The sequence below is a fragment of the Protopterus annectens genome, chromosome 1.part2, assembly GCF_019279795.1.
Source record: "Protopterus annectens isolate FY-2018-M chromosome 1.part2, PAN1.0, whole genome shotgun sequence".
Taxonomy (NCBI): domain Eukaryota; kingdom Metazoa; phylum Chordata; order Ceratodontiformes; family Protopteridae; genus Protopterus; species Protopterus annectens.
Window position 1 is genome coordinate 886,644,650 of NC_056727.1, and position 23,104 is coordinate 886,667,753.

General features: G+C 37.8%; 1 protein-coding gene across 2 annotated transcripts in view; it reads right to left on the reverse strand.

The window, feature by feature from the left end:
- The window catches only part of KIAA0319L (KIAA0319 like), a 1,767,873-nt gene that overhangs the window by 72,007 nt on the left and 1,672,762 nt on the right, over positions 1 to 23,104 (reverse strand). For both annotated transcript variants that reach the window (XM_044059462.1, XM_044059468.1), the window contains exon 20: positions 3,619 to 3,713. In XM_044059462.1, coding sequence (XP_043915397.1) covers positions 3,619 to 3,713 — 95 coding nt within the window. The remainder of the gene's footprint in view (positions 1 to 3,618; positions 3,714 to 23,104) is intronic.

Here is a 23,104-nt window from a genome sequence, read left to right on the forward strand (position 1 = left end):
ACTAAAATTATGTTATTTTTCCCCTTCAAAAAGTACCATTACAGACAAGAACTAATTTTCGATTACTAGCTAAAACAATACCTCACTCGAGGTAACCTCCCAGGCAAAGCTTATTATTGAACAGTTAAAATGTGATACCCACCCACTAACTAATATAAAGAAAACCCACCATAAACTAAGCATGCTTTACTGCCATAACCACTATATCACTCCCACTACTAAACTTGTACTCTCCAACACCTTCCTCATTTCTTCTCTCCTATATGGTGACCCACTTCTTACCAACCATCAATCTTCTCTAAAAATGAAGCTATCCTCCTATTATAACAAAATTTCTAAGTTTGCTACTGGCTATAAATCCTTCTTCCACCACTGCAATGCCCTTCACAAACTAAATTGGCTCAAACTTCCCAAACATCTTACCTATATTCAACTTACTCATGCCCATAAAGTCATCTTTAATCTCTACATCTGCCCCTCCTTTGCCTCCTCCTTCAAAATGCACCTACCCAACAGACTTCTAAGATCCAATAACCAGAATTTGCTTGAACTGCACAAGCCTGCTCATCCTCTAGGAAAACACCTACTATCCTTTTCCCTAGCTCGCCTCTGGAACTCCCTGCCACCATTTATTCGTACTACAACCACTCTGCCTTTAAGACCCTGCTTCACTCCCATCTCAAAGCCCTCTGGGAATGTTCCTGCTCTCATCCCACATGACTCACCTCTTTTTTCCCCATTTCTCACACTCCTTTACTTCTCTCTTCTCTTCATCATACTGAGCGTCTCTGACTACTACCATCTTCATTTTTCTCATTTACTCCTATTCTTGCTCTATTTTTTTCTTATTGTTTCACCCTTCTTATAGTCAACAATTAATACCTCTTATCCCCATCCTACTTTAATCTGCTAAGATTTCATGTAAAGCTGTAATGCCAACCCTGTGTTATTTCACATTCTAACAAATTTACCAGGAATATGCACCAATTTATGTGTGTGTGTGTGTGTGTGTGTGTGTGTGTGTGTGTGTGTGTGTGTGTGTGTAATTTTACTTTTTTAACTGAATTTTCACTGCAATCGTAGATGTTTTATCATGTTATGTAATACCATCGTTCTTCAATAGTATTACATAAATGTAAATGCATTGTCTTCATATTATATTTCTGTTCATGAAGCTTTTCTCCCTAGGACTTCATTGAAAACGGGTTCTTCTTGGCCCAATGGACTTTCCCAGTAAACAAAATGTAAAATAAACACAGTCAACAAAATTTCAGTCTTTTTTTTAGCCATATCATGCAAATAAACATTTTACATTTCAAATTCCTGTATTTAATAGTTGTGATGCTTTATAGTCTCCCATTTATTCATTAATTTTAAAATATTGCTGGTCATCCTGATCAGCTCCTTTTCCCAACACTGGTCCAAGATACTCCTTGTTCTTCTAGTTAGCTCTTATGCTTTTTTGCTGTCACTAAAGCATTTTCCTTTGGAACAAGAAAAGGTTTCACTAAGTCTCTGTATGGGGCTTTGTTATTGTGAGAAGAATGAGAAGCACAGTCCCTTTCTGCTTGCTGGCTTAATCTCTGTTGACTAAACTTTTTTTTTAATTTCTTTCTTAACCAGTTCCATACCTTTCAACAGTCCAAAATTTAATTGAATGGCTTTGTCTTCCTTTTTTGATGTGTTGTGGTTTTCTGGAAAACCACTGAAGATTAAAGTTATTAAATAACGACAGACATTTGAGTTTCAAACTTCACATCCTTCAGAAAATGCATGCTAACAAAAACTTTCAATGTTTGTAACAGAAATATTTTAAAGTCTGATTTAGGGCTTTTGCCTCTCACCATTATTTTTTGGCACTATCCAGAAATATAAATCTAAGAAATTGAGAGACATGACCAGTTCTGCATCCAAAAGTGTCTGATCCTCCAAGAAAAAAAGTCTAAAGAAAGATGGATACAGCAGAGTGAATTTTTCACCTGCATCTTGACATTCCCTGACTGCTGAGATAACCTTGTTTTTCTTCTGTCTGATGTACAGCGAATAATCATTTTCCACACTCTGCTGTCATCAATTGTAAATACTTTTTTATTTTGCCACAATTTTTGTCAAGTTTCTGCTGTTGTAATTAAGTCTTTATTAAAACAAGACTTTACTGTTTTATCATGGCAGGATTTGGATTATAAATGCTGTCCTCTCAAATACACGTCCTGCTATGGCACATCGTTCTATATGCTCATTAGTACTCATTTTTTATTTGACATTCTATATAAACTCACTGTTTCACACCTCTGAGTACATTTATTTTGTCATCTGAATTACTGGAAGCCATCTTTTGTTCTACAGCTGAACTTGGAACTGTTTTTGCTGAACAGTTGCAAGATTCTCCCCACCCAGAGTTTTCTTATTCTCTTTTCTAGTTAAGTTCCTCTAACTTTCTCCAAATTACTTCTTTGCTGACATCCAGGCAGTGTGTTTACTAGCTAGTAAAACAAAACTGGTAACCTTTACTGGCTTTCTCTTCTCAGTTTTCATTTTCAAACTAGGAGAACTCAAATCAATCTAGTGATCAGTGTGTAGCCACCCTGGAAGTCCTCTATGAACAAGTCTGTCTTAGGGTTCAAGAATGTTGCAAGTATCAAGGTGATGAGAAAGAATTCAGGTCTTCTACTTTCAGAAAATTTTTGCACCTAGGAGAGAAAAATGTAAAGACCTCAAAAACATGCAAAATACATTAGGCCTCAAAGTACCTTAAGCTGAGCCGATGTGATTAGCCTTAAACAGATCTCAACACAGTCAGAAATCCTATACGAATCTAGGAAGAGTGAACTTACTGTAGCCTCACCACAACTGCAGAAGATATAGTCTGGAATCTTGGGGAGGGGTGGAGTAACAGAACTACTATGTTCAGCAAAAGTTTGGTTTCATTCAGAATCCCTGTTACTGGAAAAAAATGTTCAATTCTGAATACACATTACTGGGAAAAAATGCAAAAAAGTGGCTGCAGTAACCAGACTATAACATAAAAAAGAGCCAAATAGCAGTCAAGCACTCAGAGTACCATCCAGTTCAATACAAACCTGCCAATATGCACCAGGAGTCATACAAAACATCTTGGATAGTCCGCTGATTACTTGACTGCTGTCTGGTTCATTCCTGTTTTTCCATACACCTAAGGGAACCAGGAAGTGACTTGTGGCTGTGTTTTTAATAGCTCAAAAATACAAAGATCCACCAACAAAGTAAAGAAAGATTATCAATGGCTAATAACAAAAGAAAAAAAGTTTAAAAATGAAAATGATGGGAAAAAAGATGTGAAGGCTGCAACTTTTGGACATCTCCAAAGGCATCAGAAATCATATCAAAGAATCCAACAAGGTCTGAAGCAGTAGTCTGTGCCTAACAGAGTACAGACCTACAAGGGATGACATCATTAAACAAGCAAAACAGCTACATAGCTATGGAAGGAATACATGCATAAAAATATAAAGGAAGGCTGTGTTACACCAAAGCTAACCTTGACCTGGTATAATACTGTTACTTGTGCATTCTGTTGTGCTCGTCAGATGACTCATCAGTACTACAATAACCGCTACAGAACCAGAAGTTAGTCCTTACCTCCTTTGGCATTTTGTTTCAGTTCTATACTTTCTAAATCATCCATGGCATTCAGTATTTTGTATCTGCTTTTCCTTTTAGGTTTTCCTTTACGCCTAGACCAGTGAAGAAGACAGAAAAGACACATTATCTTAAACATACTTTGATTACTTAATTTCAAGTTCTAATAATGACATGCATATGGAACACAGAAATATGAAAGTGAAAATGTAATTATTGGCAAGATAAAATGTACATCTTTATTGATATTATACAGTAAAAATATTTAAGTCTTCATAAGAATATCCATTCCAGCCCATTAAGTTTATTAACAAATCATATATATAAATCATAACAAAAGCATTAATCTCCCTTAAAAAAAAAACAAAAAAAACTCCGAGTTCAAGAATATGTGGGTACTGTATGGGTGGTACCTTGATGATTTGGTCTTATTTTGGCATGGTAGTGAAGACGAGTTGGATAGATTTTTTACTTATATTAACACCACCACCACTTTTCTGAAGTTCACCATGACCAAGGACCATGATATTTTGAACTACCTTGACGTGACCATCAGGAAGGATTATTCCAAGGGGAGATTCACCTCACATCTTTATAGGAAACCCACGTACTCCAACTCTCTTTTGCACTTTGAGAGTTGGCACCCCTTGCACCAGAAGAAATCCTTTGTGAAGGGACAATGTGTTAGATTGGCCAGAATGGTATCTGAGGATATTGATTTTCTTAGAGAGTGCGACCTCCTGCTGGGTATGTTACAGAAAAGAGGTTACCCCCCTCAATTTGTTAAGGACATAATACATGAGGTCCAACAAAAAAGAACTAATGGGGTTTATAGAACATTATTGGACAACCCTCTGGGTCTAACCAGGCCCCTAGCAACTGAGAGAATGAATAACTATAGCAGGGCATTAGTGTTACCTTTCACTACTGATTGTTTTGACATCAAAAGCATAATTTGTGATTGTTGGAACATGTTTTGTATTGATGAGAATATCATTAATAAACTAGGTGAAATACCTCTGGTGGTGTACAAAAAGTGTACATCTTTCAAAGGTTTAGTTGAAATAAAAAAGTTGGCATCTGAACTAGGTGGTACTTTCAAATGTGGAGGATGCACCCAATGTTCTTTTGTGATTGATGCCGAATTTATTAAACTTAGGAATTTTGGTAAAATCACTACACATAAAAAGTACTATTGTTACACCAAGGGGGTTGTATATGTTGCATCCTGTACAGGTTGCGACTGTTACTATGTGGGTAAGACTGTCCGAGCTTTAAGACAATGGATCTATCAACACAGTTATGATATTAACAAACATAGGGAGACCAATGCCTTATTTATGCATATTAAATTATATCCCACACACTGTTTCAAGTTTTTTGCATTAGAGCAGGTCGACTTAGGTACAAGGGGTGGACCTGTCGATGATTTTCTTGAATTTTTAGAGCTCAAGTGGCAAATAAGGTTAAATGCATGTGTGCCACGTGGACTCAATGAAAAATTTTCTATTAGTGCTATGTTAAAACTAAAAGCTGTTTTTTTATGTAATGTTTTTAACTTAAGCTCTATTTTTGGGGGATCAATGGATCAATAATTCAGTTGCATTACTTTAGTGGGTTGGTACTTTTTTAGCATGGAATGATATCTTTTTCTAACAGGAAATGACATACTTTTTTAGCAGGAAATGACATCTTTCTTGTTTGACTAATTGTTGAGTAGGGCAGGCTATTTAAATCAGTATTATGTGTGTCATGTAGTTCTGAAGAAGTCAATTTTATGTACTTTTGATGAAAGCACTAAACTCTTATCGTGGTGGAATAAAAATGCAAAAAGTAAATACATGAGGTTGTACATTTAAAGACACCTTTTACAGACACATGCCCGCATCTGCTTGCAAGCACGCACATAAACACACACGCACAAACACTTTCACTCACTCACTCTAAGATGCTTGATGTTGTGCACATTCCCACACTATGGCTTATGGGTTTATTTCGGTACAAAGGGGTACTCATAACAGTTATAAGGTAGCATTAATGGAACAAACCAGCAATCCTCATTAGCAACTTATCAGCATGTCTCTGAAGCGAAACATCAAAATTAGTTGCAATAACTATGTCAGTGTTCCCTAACAAACCATGCAACATTGCTGCACAGGCATCTACAAACATATACCCTGGCAGAGAGACGCGCGCGCACACATGCACACACACACTCATCCACCCTTGCAGTACTTACCTTCTTGTGGCACTAAATGCTCTACTGTTGCCACAGACAGAAGAGATTGTATACTATACAATAGTACTTTCAGTCCCCACTGCTCTGCTCTGAAACAACTTGGTATAGGCTTGTGTTGGCATTCGCTTTACCATGGTATTTTGATACCAAATTAGGCAGTTACAGTAGCCATACTCTCCACCTGCCAAATTTGCATGTCTCATTATCCAGTAGAGCACGGATGTGCTATGTGCTGAATGCTTCATTAACACTGTAGTGCTATGGCAGTCTTTGAATCGATCACCTGTAGCGTACTGTGCAATCATGCTAGAAACTGGATTGCACAGTGTGCTAGGATTTTCTGAATACTCAAGTCTTTGCATGTTAATGTAATATGAAACAAATTAACATGCCTCATATTGATGCAACTATTTAAAAGCTTAAACATGCTTCTTTTCTCCCACAGTAACCATAAAGAAAGACTGCAAATATAATGTTGTCAGTTAAAATGTTTGCCAAGTGTAAAACCAGGGAGAAACAAGGACAGATAGCGACACTCTAAAAGAAGCAGGGCATGGATGGAGACTGTAGACAGGTAGGAAAGCATTATGGAATACACATCTGCAGGAGGTGACCTGAAGCAAGGAAGAATTCAAAAGAGATGAAATACAAAGTCTATATTATATTATCGCACGCTTACAAAAGTGAACGATAAATAATCGACCCCATGTAACCGAAAGCTTACAACATCAAAACCTCAGAACAGCGATTTTTTTCTAAGGGAAAAAATCTGTTCCAAATTAAAAAAAAACAAAAAACAATTTAAAACATTACATAATGTGGGGGACTTTGCCCCCCACACCCCCCTACTTAAATATACCAACTCCGAGATAGACAGTGCCGAAAACGGCAAAGTAACGAAAGTGGCCATGCGAATTCTTTCCCAGGGAAAGAATTCACTGAAAAGCCACTTCGCTATTTTGCCTTTTTGCTCTTTTCGGTTTGATCAAGAAGCATTCGACAAACTGCACCTGCGATCTAGTAAAAGGAACCCGAAATACACACTGCAGGTGAAAGGTGTGTGTGCGGCAGGAAGGCAATTCTAATCATAAAGAGAGAAGTAACAGGCTAAAACAGGCATATTCAAGAGACATGAATTTATCCTACCAGTATATTTTATGTTCACATAAAGGGAAAGATGGATCCTGGATGGATTGATCAGACTGTTGGCCTGCAAACATGACACTGGAGGTAATGGCCACAACAGTCATTAATACACTGTGCAGAAAGCATGGGAGGCAAAGGTTGCATAATACTGGAAAGAATGAAATGCGTTTGTAACTACAGTATGTAGACTTAAGAAATGTTCCTTTGTTTTGAAGGAATGATGTTAGAAATCCTTTCTTACAAAAGCATTAACTTTACTACTGACTAAATAATATGCTGAAGCTTGCAGATTTTAGTCTACTGTACACTGACAATGGAGAGAAGACAGAAAAAATTATGAACTGCAGTGGCAAAAGCAGCACATTCTGATCATCAAGACTCTATGCAGATCTTTGCTTACAAACTACTCATACAAATAAACTGCAAATTTAGTTGAGTGGTCCCTAATAGAACAAAAAGTTCCAACCCCCAAGCTCACTAGCATTCACTCTATAGTTCTTTTTGCCATATTACTGCAGATGCTACGATATTGAACAAAAAAGACAATCCTGGAAATTTATTAAAGTTCTTACAACATTTATGCTAGAAAGGCCCTTCCAGTAAAATGTGTCCATGTGTGATTCAGAAACATGCCAGCTATGACGAAGTAAGACCTCATTACTGGCTAATATGCATGTTCCTGAATCACAATTACAGCTGTGATGTGCAGCCGCACATCATGGTAGTAACATGTTGCCTGTGTAGACATTGTTACCCCCCAGTCACTCTCTCACACACAAGTACATGAGCATGAAGACGAACATGAACACACACATACAAACAAACCACAGTCCATGTACCTGTCCCAACCCTATACATCCTCCCATGGTTGCCCATCATCCCTGTAAGACTGCAGTGCCATTATAGTGGTACAGTGTATTCCCCCATCCCTGATCCCCATTAGCATGCCAGTGTCAGTATGACACTTTAGAGAATCATCCCTGATTTCTGGTGCATCACCCACTCTCAAATCCCCTTTTTGTCAGTGCTGGTACACCACCACCTCACTGCTGTCCAGTGGTACCTCCACTCCCCGATTCTGGTAGTAATGTTGGTACCATTACGGTACTTTAAAATGTATTCCCTGGTAACCAGTGCCCCCAGCACACCATGCACTGTGGGTGGTGCCATTACAGCACTTTAGAGTGTGTCCAGTGGTCTCCCCTAGTACTTCTTATACTGGTGTATGCCTTAGAGCACTTTCTAGTGTTTTCCCCTGGTGTCTAGTGTATCCTCCCCATTCACAGTCCCTCAAGTAACATTGGCATTGGTACAGCACTGTAGAGTGTGTACCCCCTCCCCCCCCAATCTCAATAGTAACACTAGTGCCGGAACAGCACATTTGAAAATTAATCCCTTGTGTCTGGTAGTTCCCCTCACCTCCAACCCCATTTTGATGACAGTGCTGTTATGGCACTTGTAAAATAAGCCCTGGTGTTTACTGGTCCCCACCACCACATTCATGTTCAGCAGTTGAACATGGCCTTTTGGCTGTGCTTGATACTGCCATGTGGTGTGGATGACCATGCTGACCTACACAAATTAGTACTTTCCTGAATTGCTTAGCCATGTAGAGGTGGTTCGGGGGAGACAGCACATGGCTTATTAGTATATACCTCTCACCCTGGAATGCTTCATTAAAATTCAGCAAGGCTGCAGGGCCAACACTTTACCCTGCTGTACGGCTTTGGATGGAGAACCGTGCAACACCATGTAAAGGTGCATGCTGAATAGCAAAAATTTACTGTGACATGTATGCAGCCACGTACATGTTAAACTACCTTCATGAATGCAGCCCAATGTGTATGACAGACACACAACAAACAAACATATCTAAAATTAGAAAAAGAAACAACTACACATAAAATCAGTACTCAAGTTAAAATACTATGTAAATACTATGTTAAAAATACACACAGGGAATGATGCATTATAACTACACACACAGATTAGAAATTGCCACCTTCCATTCAATGAATCATATTCCTTAAGTCTGACTCAGTGAATTCCACTTAAATAATGCCCAGTTCCACTCTGCAAGCTACCAGCCCAATATTTAGTTTAGCATTCTTTGCTGCAGCAGTTGATTCCAATACTTTCAGACAATATTGTATGTCCTTTTGAAGCAGTTTTACTGAATACTAATGAAGCTGCTGAGGACATTAGCCTTGGAAAACAATCATGAGCTGTGATTCAGTGGTTCTAGGTACATTCTGGACTAATATATGTGAAAACCTGCTTTAATGAAACAGGGTGATATGGAAAACCCAATTTAGTTAAAAAACAGGAAAACATGTCTGGCAATTTAATGCCAAGAATTAATGCTATGAAGTACTACTGATCTTCATCCTAAAGTATTTGGTTTGATTCCCCCAGCATCCATTTGTCTACTGAGCAACTGTGAACAAGTTACTTAATCAGATGCATTTGTGCCTACAGGGTTTACTAGTTTAGAAAATGATAATCATAATTACACTCAACATCCAGAAAGATGATCTACTGCAAAACAATGATTGGGACGAGGATTAGTGTTTTGCCTGGAGTTTCATGCAGCATACCCCACATTATGTAACTGAGAGCAGGAAATCAGCTCAACTTCCCTGTATGGGTGGGTGGGAGGGTGTGTGTGTGTGTGTGTGTGTGTGTGTGTGTGTGTGTGTGTGTGTGTGTGTGTGTGTGTGTGTGTGTGTGTGTGTGTTTTTTTAGGGTCTATATTAGGTGAATCAACACTTAAAATGTCGAGTGCGACATGCTTGACAGCTTTTAAGCAAAAGTTAATCTAAGCGAAATCCCATAATGTCGAAACAAAGAGTTTCGAAAACTTATAGTTGGCCAGTCATCAGGAAGCCAACGGCTGATGGCTAAAATGTACTGTAAACCACTAAACCCCCCCTCCAAAACCAAAAACAAATCAACAAACAAAATATATTGGGGGGCTTGACCCCCCCCAACGTGGGGGTTTGCACCCCTCACACCCCGCTACTTAAATATACTAACTTCGAGATCGCACCACAGTGGAGGACTGTCATAACATTACACAGGGTGAATGACGAGACTGTAAGAACAGCTAGACAAGGTGAATGTTCTGATGTCAGCCGTTGTCTGCCTGACGGCTGGCCAACTGAAATTTTTCAAAACTCCTTGTTTCAACATTCTTAGGTTTTGTTTAGATGAACGTTTGCTTAAAAGCTGTCGAGCATGTCGTTCTCGACATTTTAAGCATTCGTTCATCTAATAGGGAACTGTTCCCCCCCCCCCAAAAAGCCCCATATACACAAATTTCAGCTACAAGGTAAATGATAAAAGGTTAAAAAATTGACATTCTTCTGACAGAATTATTTATTTACTGCAGCTTGCTAATCATGTCTAAGGACTAGGGGAATGACCGAGTGAAAACCTCAACAAGCCAAACTTAGGGAAAACTTGAGAGCAAACAATCCACCAAGCAGGAAACCAAGAAGGCAAACAATCCACCAAGCAGGAAACCAAGAAGGCAAACAATTCACCAAGCAGCAAAACTATATGAACAACAGTCACAAATTAATGTATCCTTGTGTGAATGTCATAGTATGTAATAATATTTTTAAAATATTGGGTTTAACATGTTTTTAACGGTAACAAGATATTATGCTTTTTTTCTTACTTGTATTTGAAAATTGTGAGTATGTTCTTTTAAATGGTGAATTGGAGACTGACTGAAGTCATCATCCATTGGATGTTTTGAAATTGCTGGTTACATTTACAGAGCAATTTAATTATTATCAGACTGTTCTGATGAAGCCTGACATTTGCTGGGTGAAAGCGCTTAACTGTTATTTTATTTGAGAGTTATTGGTCTTGTTTCAACCCTCTGGGTTGTTAATTTTCTGCTTACTGCTTTTATATTGTGTGCCGAGTCGAAGGGACTGCACATTGGATTAAAGGTTTGCTTCTAGCCATGGAGTCTGTAGAACTTGAGAGCAACCAATCAACCTAAGTAGCATGTATTTAGGATGCATGAAGAAACCACAGTACTTGGGGGAAACCCATGTGAACAGAAACAGAACATACATACATACATACATACATACAGACTGATGAAAACCTAAACATCTGCAAACAGAACATGCAAACTCGACCCCAAAACATCTATGGATCAGAACTTCATCAAAGGCCCTGTGACTGAGAGGCAGGGGGATAACCAGTGTGACACACTACCTATCTGCATACAAGAAGGAATGGTATGTTGTAAATAAATAGTAGCAATAATGCTGAAATTCTCTTAAAATAGTAGAGACATCCTGGATACAATGCAGTATGTTCCTCAGAATCCTAAAGGGAATTCACAAACATGCTGCCAAGAGGAAACGGTGACAAAACAGACAGGTGACTCTGAATGGAACCCAGTAGCTGCTATATATCTTCAGCATGTTTCAGCATATAGTCTATATGCTATGCTGTCTCAAGAAAAATGCACCCTTTCATGGGGAAATACATTATTAAAACGCTTACTAACAAGCCAAGAAATAACTTGAAGACAGGAGTCAACACCACACTTGCAAAAGTCAGCTAATTATGAAAACAAATTAAAAACAAGATGCTTTTCGATATGTTATCTGCTGTTCAAGTACTTGAATAGCACAAGAACAAGTTAACACTGCCTTAAGCCCCAATGGACCTGCTGAGAGCTGTGCCCTTGTCTCTCCATTGCTGGTTCAGTAGGTTTAAGCTTGCATCCAAGATAAGTCTATTAATTATTGAATGTAATGACAGCAACCATAAAGAAAAGTACCAACATTATTTTAAAGCTTCTTTTTTAACAACAAAAAATCAACGCCATAAAATTGTTTAATCATACATTCAGCTCATCATGTGCTTTGTTTAACAAATGCTAGTCTACTTATTATTAATGTGCAGTCAGTTCAAGCTGAAACTCTTGGCAAATGTACAAAAATTTTAAAGGAAACATGCAGTGTTGTAAGCAGGCAGCTGGAAAGAGGGAACAGGTAAGCGTCAAGTCTCTTTCGATATACTAATTCAGAAATGAAAAATATTAAACCCCTTATCTATTGCACTAGACAGTTAAGATAAGTATCTGTAGACTCAGTAAATTTAGCAACTCTGCAGATAACTTATTTTTAAATTATTTAAAAAAATCATTACAAAGAAATCACTTTCAACACATCAACAGAGATGGGTATACTTCCAGTTTTTGAAATGCTCTCTAGCAATGACTGTCTCATACAAACTACTGCATTTCAAAATCCACTGGATCATACAAACTACTACATTTCAAATCCAGTGGATCAAATAATTCAAATAAGATGTAAAATATTTTTTGCTATACAGAAAGCATTACTGCGAGTGCAGGAAAGGTTGACAGTTCACCTTGTCTGCATAATTCCCTATATAGTAAACAGGTAGATCCTGCTTACATTTTCCACCCCTTGCAAGAATCTTTTTTTTTTGTCTGTCAAATGCAGTACTGAACTCCCTTGCTGTCTAAAACTTACTTCCTCATCCTAAACTCTGCTCCAATAATCTACCACACTTCTTAGGGAGAAAATACAGTTCCCCTTTATCATCCACCTTGCATCTTTACATTAGCTTTTCCTGTTTCTTTTCATGTCTTTCTCTCTCTGTTTTAAACTTTATTCACGTTAACACAAACCACCCTCTAAGACCAATAGTTTCTTCAGCTGGTTCTAAAACACAGCCCATGGCAGTTTTTGTGGACACCAAACTGAAACCTTTTTATGGGCTATATCAACATATTTTGATGGACTTCTGGGCTTTTTTAAAGAAAATGAGTAAGGTAGAATTTGATGTTGATTATCACTTTATTACCACTGATATCCGCTGAAAACTGGCTTTGTTCTAAGTCGGACTTTCCCGGTTAACAAATGTAAAATAAATAAAAATAAAATAAATAAATATCAAGGGCCTGTTTAGTGTCATCCCTCATAGTGTAGGATTAACTTTATTTGAGGATATTTTATCTGGATTAAAATTTTTGTCTCAACTAGATTTCAAGTTAATTTTATAGAACACAGAGTTGATTTTAAAAAATAATTTTATCTTTTCCAGTGTGAATTTTTTTAAACAAATAGATGGGGTTGCCATGGGAGCTTTCTGTGCCCCCATTTTTGCAAATATTGTTTTGTTATTTTAGGAGCAACAGTATGTTATTTCGTCTCTTTATCATGAACATAGAGTTTATTTTCATTTTTGGATGACATTTTTGTTGTTTCGAAGGGTCCTTTAGATGTTATTGATGAATGTATGAATTACTTCAATGGTACCACAAATTTTTGATATTCAATCACAATGTGGGAGTATCTGATATTAATTTTCTAGATGTCTACATTTTTAAGGCTAGGGCTAACAGAAGATACGTATCAAGACTTTACAGGAAACAGCACTTTTCTAATTCCTATTTGCATTTTGATAGCAACCACCCTTATTTTCAAAAAAAGAATACAGTAAAAGGTCAGATGGTGTGAGTAGCCCATATGACCACCAGGAGAGAAGATTTAGTAAATGAGTTAAACCGCATATAATGGTTATTTATAGTTAGAGACTACCCCAGCCACCTTATTGAGGTAATCAAAGAGGAGATATTACAGGGATGGAAAAAGAAATATCTCCCCCTGTTGAATCCTAGTAGTAATGGGTCAAGTTTGGAACAAAAAACAAATTCTAGACACATGAACATGGATTTATTTCTTGTGTTAAATTATAACACTGACACAAGGACAGTGTAGGATATAATTTGCAAATATTGGGAGCTCTTTGCTAGTATGCCAAATAGCTTAAAAATATTTTCAGGACCATTAAAGTTCAGTTCCAAAAGGGGCCCAAATATGAAAAATATCCTAGAATTTCGTCAGAGGTCTACTGGAAAGATAGGGGGACATAAAACAGGTACCTTCAAGTGTGGTTCTTGTGCCCAGTGCCCTTTTACTACAAATTCCCCTGAACTGGTGATCAGGGAAAAGTTAAAACCAAATAATTATTTCAATTGTCTTTCTAAAGGGGTTATATATTTAGCTTACTGCATAAAATGCTGGTCTTATGTTGGCAAGATGGAGAGGAGATTGAAACAGAGGGTGTACAAGCACTTTTATGATATTAGTAAAAAGAAGGATACCAACAGTTTGTATAAGCATACAATTATTTGTGCTCAAGCCAATTTCAAGTTTTGGGTGCTGGGACAAGTTGGACCATTGGGGGGGGGGGGGGGACTGAGAAACCAGTTTGGAGTATTGAGAGTTAATATGGCAGATACGTTTGGAAACATACAAAGTTTTTATCTATCAAAAGTGGTAATAAATGTATATTCGGATGTTTACAGAATCAAGTATTGTTGGTTTGTGCACTCTTGTTTATTTTTCAGCAGTACTTTTTATTATTTACTTTCAGCAGTTTTTTTGCTAGCAGTAATTTTTTGCTTTCAGCAATAATGTTTTACTATTGATTTTGCTGGTATTGTTTACCTTTTAACTAATGGATGTAATTATGAGATGGATGGGTATAGTTTAGTTAATGATTTGCTATTTCATCAACATATTAACCAATGGAATATGTCAATGTGAGTATTTAATGGGGTTTTGAAAGTAGGGAAATTATGCTGATGAAGTTTCAGTTGTTTGTGGAACGAAAGTACTCAATTTGTACAGTAAAGTTTTAAATTATTGCTCTGGATTTTTTTTTCCAGCGGGTTTACCTTTATTGATTTGCCTTCTGCCGGACTGAGTTGTTGTGTTTATTTTGGTGTTTTTACTCGGTGGACACTGTTGTTCTTTGGTTTATAAACTGTAACTCTGCTGAGTTCCTCTTCTGTCACGTGATGGCCTCAACCCTTTCATCAGAACTACATTTTTTTCCTAGCTTCCCTTTATATGCCATTTGAAGTACAAAGTCCACCACTCATGCTACCCACCTCTGAAGTATCTCCTTCCCGTATTTAATCCTCAAAAAATTAGCTCTCTGGAACTACACGCAATCCTATCAGGTTTCATAAACTATTAGTACAGACAAACGGGTGCTTGTTTTTAACTCCTTATGCAATCTAATATTCCGGCAGTCTTCCTTGCTGCATTCTCACACTGGAAACATGCATTTTGTTAGCAGATAAGGACCACATACCTAGTCTGGCCATTACTGTACCTAATGCGATGCAACTACTTGATTACCAGTAAGCTTTTTTGCAAGGTGAAGCAAGAAGCCCAACAAAATGGTGGCTTAACTCAGTGGCTCTATAATGCAAATAGCAATCTTGGTTCCAAAATCTGCAATTATCAGCTTAGGTAAGAAGTGAACATAACCCATGAAATGTGAGTCAGTTGTTTCACTGTCTGTCCAAGCAGTATTGGCCTAGGACGTGAAAGTTATATAATTGCCATAACGACAAATCTGCATGGTCATGGTTCTTTATCCTTGTTACTACTAGCTCGCAATCTGCTCTGCACTGATCAAAACTTTCCTGGACCTCAGCTCCTTCAATATACACACAATGCCTTACTGTCTACATCTACTCTCCAGATCTGAAGCAGGCTACTTGCAAGCAGAACACAAGAACCATCTAAATACGTGTATACACACACACACACACACACACACACACACACACACACACAAACGCACGCACACACTATATATCCACTCAGAATTTCCTTATGCCAGGCCAGTGAAAGCTGGGCAGGGATGTCACAAGGATGAACTTGTTACCATACAGATCTATCCTTATGGTAAATTCAGAATTTCCAAACCTGTTATTGTCTAGTTCATTCTCCTCCACCTTTGGAAACCCTTCTGAGTGGCACCAAGAAAGAATATCCTTGAATAATTATGGCTCTGAAAGAAGACCTAAAAATGAGAGACTGCATCTAGTTTGTAATCTTACATCTCAGCTTACAGAGATTGAAAATAAGTACCATGGCTCTTGAAAAAGTAGGTGTATCGAGCCAAAAAAATGGGCACCTAATTAACATAACATCTGAATACTGAAAATCTCAGAACTCTTCCCACTTCCAAAAGCATCAAAGGACACTATTCAAATATGTTAAAAAAATCAAGTGACAGAAATAAAAGCATATTATCAAAGACACAATGTAAAATTTGTATTTTTTGTAAGGTAGACTTTTGCAGTATCCTTCATTAAAGTGAGTTATTTTTGACAAATGAAGATGTAACACGCAGACCCTCTTTCTTTAAATTACTGGTGCCACCGGTACGTTGGTCATGTAGTCCAGTTTCCTGCGTAATAAACAGTTGCAAAAGCACGTGTAGTATAGGAATTCAGAAAATTGTGTAAAAGGTAAATTAATACCTCAAAAATAGGTACATCATATAAGAGAGGGTACATACCTCCAAAATGGGTACAGATGAGAGGTCTATTTGTTAGTAGTCTACACGATATGCAGAGAAATACTCAGAAAAGCCCAAGCTACAGCAGCACACACATTATCTATAGATGCATTTTGGAAAAAGGTTTGAGACAAAGCTATGGCAGTTAGAGAATAGGCACTACGTTGTACTTTTAGTTGTTTTCCATGCTTATTATAACAAAGTTTAATACACTCAGATAACCATCTGGATGAGGTAGTTTTACATATCTTTTTTGTCCATTTATTTGTAGTACAGAATGTAAAGAACTGTGGATTGTTTGAGATCTTAGTCCTGTCTAGATTACATGAAGTTCTCCATGCACATCCATACAATGCAGTAGATATTATCCTTTACTAGAATACTGGCTGGCAGATTTACTGACTAGTTTTGGTTGGCTTCTATAGTTATGCTGGGTATGAACGAGGGGTCTGTTCACTACAATGTCTTTGTGGAAGACCAGGTACAGTATTTTAATACCCAAAGCCTGAAGCTCAGAAATCCCCTTGCTGATTTAGTCACCACTAAAAAGGAATTTTTCCACGTCAGAAATGTTAGCTCATCTGTTCAGAGGAAGGGAGTGTGAGCTGTTCTAATACGAACTACAGGCCCTACCAGGGAACAAGCTCTACTAACAGAAACTTTCTAGGAAAGAGCTTCTCTTAATCTTTGTAATACCATTCTGACAGACATATTTATGAATTCTGGAAACCTTGGTGGAAACTGGAAATGGCCAGGTTATAGAATAACTGAAGCCTTTATCAAAGATTTGTACCGGGTAATCAAGTACAGCCAGAAGTGGCATCAGTAAGGGATTCAACCTTTTCTATAATGCCCAAACTGAAAAAAATCTATCCACTTTTTTCTTTTTTTTACATTTGTTCCAGTACTGGGCTTCTAAACAGATGGAATGATATGGATAGCACTATCAGGGTAAGCCGCATCCCTGACCATCACAGGAACTAGAGAGAGCATTCGGTTAAGCACAGAACATGAAGATCCATATGAATGCTGCCAGATGAATGCATCAACAAGGTTGTGAAAGGCTTGCAAACTGAGAGACTTCTCCAGATTTTGAGGCTAAAGGAATGGTATCCAAGCTTCTCAAGGCCAATATGGAGCTACGAGAATTACCTTGGCCTTGTTCTGGCTTTCTGTGAACTTCAGAATGGGTGAGAAGTGGGAATGCATTTAGTAAAGACCTAGTGACCATTAAAACATTTCTGCAGCACTACCCAAGATGGGGAATAATAGAAAAGACATTGCTACATTTGGCATTAGTTAGGGAGGCAAAGAGACCATAGTGAGGCTTCCACTACTGGTGGAAAAGCATCTTCATCACCTTTCAGCTGAGGAATCACTCATGCAGCATCAACAGGGCTCCAGCAATCCTGTCTGCTAGGGAGCTGGTTGCTCTATGCATGTGAGCAGCAATTAAAAAATGACCTGATGATAGGGTCCATTCCCACTGCCTTATAACCTTGACAGAGAGGGCAGGAGTGAGCTGCTTGTTCTTATACTACATCACCGATGAACTGTAGTGTACAGCAATTGCTCCTTATGGAAGGGAGTTTTAAAAAGCCAGCAGGTTAAGAACCATCCTAACTTTTAGGATGCTGCTAAGAAGGTTGGCCTTATTCTATGACCACAGATCTTGGATTGCCCACTTTAACAATGCTCCCAACCACCAAACTACAGCTTAGGCATTCACTTTAACTGTTATCCAGGGACTGGGAATTTGGAAGAGGACACCCAAACAGAAACTAACATACAAGAGCAACCATGCCAAGCTTTTCCAACATGATTAGGAAATGCTGATATGATCCAGCATCATGCCAGAGGATTGGCTCCATTGTGTCTGAAAGGTCTTCAGGTGGACTCTCCTGTGGTACCTTGCAAACGGTATCAGGAAAACTCTGGCTGATGTTACATCCAAGGCCCTGAAGCACATGGCTGCTGACACTGGTCCGGAATAATATGTTTTATACACAATATGTATAAAGGGTGTAACTCTTTTTTGAGGAGGACTGGCCCTATGCAGAAGGATATCCAGCAAATGAAATATGAATGTTACAGCCTCTGTGGGCTGCATCAGAGACTTGCTAAGGTTTATAGTGGTCCTCTAGAAATCAATTGCCTACAGCTTCTGTTACCCTCTCACAGAAGCTGACCAGATACATTAGACAGGATCTACCTTTACAGATGAACTGCTGGGAGTCAAGTATTTTAAGATTTTTGATAACATAGTTAATTAGGTCAGTTATTATACATTCTTTGGCTTTGCAGATAAGATTAGTCAGTTGAATGGGTCTGTAGCTTCTGACAGCAGAGTTGTGCCTACCTTTATGAAGTAGAATCACAACAACAGTGCACCATGCTTCAAGGACAAAAACAATAGTTAAGCTGAATAGTAGGAGGAGTGGGTCCAATAGGGTGAGTTTTGTACTGTACTGGGCAAGCAGGTAAATTATCAGGTCACATGGATGATGAAGTTTTCATTTTGAAGAGTACTTTTAGTAATTATTTCATTATGATGGGGGGGTTGAGATTATGTGTGATCTGTGGGCTTTGCATAGCTGTTTTGAGGATGAAATTTGCATCAAATTTGTTAGTACAATGGCTATATCTACTGGATCTGAGTGGGTAGTGTCTGTGGATGGGCCCTCTTTACCCTGGGCTAGTAATCAAGGAGCCTCAATCCTCACCACCAACACTAAGAACAGGAATGGATTTATGCAATATTTCAAATGCAGCTCTCTGCATCAAGCACAATTTCCCTCAAGAGCTAATAAGGAAACTGCTCCAGACCTGGGACTGGACTCTCTCTCCAGATCCCAAACAAGACCCACCTTAGAGCACTGTGTCCCAGTTCCAAGTATCTAACACACACACTTGAATATCTGATTTTTCACACACACACACACACACACACACACACACACACACACACACACACACACACACACACACACACACACACACACACACACACACACACACACACACACACACACACACACACATGCACGCACCCCTGGGAAAGGCTGAGACAGCTGTGTCCCTTCTCTCTAGACTACAAGGTAGATTGTTGCCACCAGCCAGATACTCTAAGGCTCTTACAAAGGATAACCAATTATACTGTATCAAATGAATACTGGTATAAATGATAGGTGTGTGACCGAAGCAGCCAGGCTTTCCAGAGTGGCCACAGTGTCACTACAATAAGGACAAGTACTCTCACGATGTTAAAGGTATTCTCTAACGAACCAGCCACAATTAAAAGGTATAAAAATATTTAATAATAGATAATGAAATAGAAAACAGGAGAATACTTAATATTTAGTTACAATAAACAACAGAGTTTTCTGGCACATGAAATATAAAAATGGCACAGCTGGATAGAATCTCACAGAGGTAGAAAAAGAAATAATACTAAACTAATCTCATTGTACTTTTCCTAACTGAACTAAAGAGAAACTGTCCCTAGTTAACTCGCTTAGTATCGCAAGGGAAAGATGTACTGCTGAGATGCTGCTTCCACAAAGCAAGATGAGATACTACACACTAACTAAACTGACTCAACAACTGACAACTGAACTATAATTGGCATAGATCTTTGATACCAGATTCCAAAGAAAAACAAAAACAACAAACTGCTTCTGCCAGAATTCAGTCCTTCAGCTGGTTATAGAATGACATCATATCTAGTCACCTGACTCTGGTACAGTACACATTCAGAACTCTGTTAAGATTCTGTTGCAGCATTTTTAACATAAGCAACTTTTACAAATACATTTTTAATACAAGCATCTTTTCAAATCAATGTCAGTCAAGCAACACAAGATTATTTACAAAACTTGAGCCAGCCATGCTGACATAGGCCACACATGCACTGCTTTATCTTTTCTGGTACAGGTGGCAATGCCTCACATAATCACAGTGCCATACTAGATAAGTTCTGAGCATAAGTTGGTGTTATTCCTAAGTTTCCTAATGTAACCAAAGAAAGATCTGTATATTTTTTTAGCTTTTGATGCTAGTCTAAGTTAATTTTCCTGATAGTGATTTTTAGTTTTAGTTCCTTCAATAACTTTTTCATGTTAACCTTGATGAGGGTTTTTTGTTTTGCTGTATAGTTTAAGAAGCTTATTTTAACTTTATTTTATTATATTCCTTAGTTATTCATGTGGACTGCTTTTAATCTCACGTTTTGTTTGAATCTGGTTGGGACTCCCAGGTCAATGTATTTATCCAGTTGTACACAGAGTTTGTTTGTGTAACTACTTTTTGTGTCAGTATCTTAGTAATTTTGAGACTTCACCAAAGAACTGTAGACAGTTGACACCTCTGATATCTATGAATTTTGAGATATTTGCATCTAAAAAAGTTACCGCTTTGTGGCCTGGTTTAAATGAAAAGGGCATTCTGGGGGATAGTGTTAGGACAGAAAAATTTTATCCTCTGCTAGGTTCCTTGACAATTTATTCCAAGGAGGTTTCATTTACAAACTCAAGCAGTTGATGTACAGTTATCTCACTTTATTGTCAAGTAGTTAAGTCTCTTAAGCTAATAAAATTCCTTTGAATTTGAAGTTCATCTAGTGTATTTAGGAACCAACATGGTTTTCTGGAAGCATGGAGGATGCAATGTAACATAATGTGATCAGAAACTTGGTAACAGTGTGAATTGGACCTCATTCAGTTACGTTTTTGGGTCTCAATGGATCTACATGGAAGTCATGTGGTCTTGTCCACTATCTTTATAGTGGGACCTTACAAAGGGGTTTCTGCATGATAAGCTAAGATCTCAGTTTAATTCCCAGTACAGAAAATGGACAAAATTATATACCTGCAGGACTACTTACAAGTAGCATTTGAGAAAAATGCAATCATAGGATATGATTTAAAAGGACATTGTATGAAAAATTAGACAGGATTCAAGCATTAAATTAGGTTACATCTGCTACAGCATTTTTGAAGTTTAGTTGACCTGCTGTTCTATGATAATTCAGTCCTAAAGTAAATGGGCTAAAACACTAAAGATCCATTCCAAACTCAGATGACAGAAATTTATAACTGGCAAATCCTGGAATCAGACAATTCCCTGATAAATGCTGTCACATTTTCATTGCTAATTTAATTGTGTCTTAAAATCTGTAGACAATCCTCCACTTCCAGACTCTTATCACCAATTTTCTTTGCACATCACTCTTACTGGCCTGGCTACTCAAAGGCCTCCATGAACTTCTAGTTAACTGTACTGCTGGTGAATCCACTGGAATTTTCCATAATCCAACATTTAAAAACATCAGCCTTTTTTTTCAGATTCACATGCTGCTCTTCTCTGCATGCTTACCTTGCCACTGTACCTGCTATCAAATGACTTCACCTCTACTGGGTGAGTGCAACTTTCAGGAAAAGCTACTGAAAGTTGCTTAATACATGCTGTGGATTTTACTACTCTGCACTCTTTATTTACCTGCAAGGGATTGTGGCAAAAACAATGGTGTTTTTTTAGATTAACAGTTCAGTCTGTAGTCAAAGAATGAAAGTGGCTCAGCCTTTCCTCTCTTTGTCTGGGTAATAAGACCCTAACCATCTGATAAGGAAAGTGGGATCATCACAGCAAAATAAAAATAAGCCATGAGCTCCACAGGGAAGTGGTGTAGGAGGGTAGACAGAAATATGTTAGTACCTGTTTCAGGGGAAATGAGAAATGGCTCTGTGCTACTCCTATTGGTCTTTGTACCACAGATGTCAAGCCTTAAAAATCTTTACAACTGTCAACAAGTTTATCAACAAATATATTTTTACTGATCTTTGATAATAAATGAACATTAAACATTTCCAAACTTTGTGTTAGAATCAACACAAAGTGTTGCACAATTGACTTTAGCAAGTTGATTTTCCTTCAGCATTTTGCAACTGGGAAATAGCACTGAACCACATGGATGCATCAGTAAAAATACATCTATTCATAAATTTGTTCCAATTCAACCAAGCAGCACTGTCTGGTTAAGTCACTTGCTCAGACATACTGTAGTCAAGACCCAAGTTAATTTTTTCAAGATTTTGATCAGGCATGCAGTCACAGATTTTATAAGTCATATTGTTTGCTGTTAGCAGAAAAGTCTGCTGTTAATGCAGCAGTTCTTCAGAATAAATGCACATGTATGCACACAATGTGTTTTTAGCACTACGTTTCAAGTACCGCAAAGTTTCGTAGCAACATCTGGTTCACTCAAAATGTCACTGTTAATACAGATAGATTTTAATGACTCTTTCTATTTCATTTATGACATATTTAAAGAGCATTCATTCCAAATGCAGTCTTTAGGCCTAATAATCAGTAACACTCAAAATCATATAACTGACTCTGACAGCCCTGTAGGGGACATTTCTTCTTACAATGCTTACATAACATCCAGGAAGCAGGCTGAATGAAATATTCTTATACCTGGGGCATGCAGACCAATAGTACCATTTTTAATACCAGAAATAAAATATATATTACAAAGGTTAGACAAAAAAGAATGGAAAATCACTCTCAACAAACTCAGTATATTAGACTTTCTGGTTTAAATGAGCATCATGACCAATCTCTAATCCTATACCTAAAAGAACCATTTCTTACTAAACTTTTGACATGCAAATGATTACATAATCACCACTACCCAGCGCACAACTGTGCTCTTTT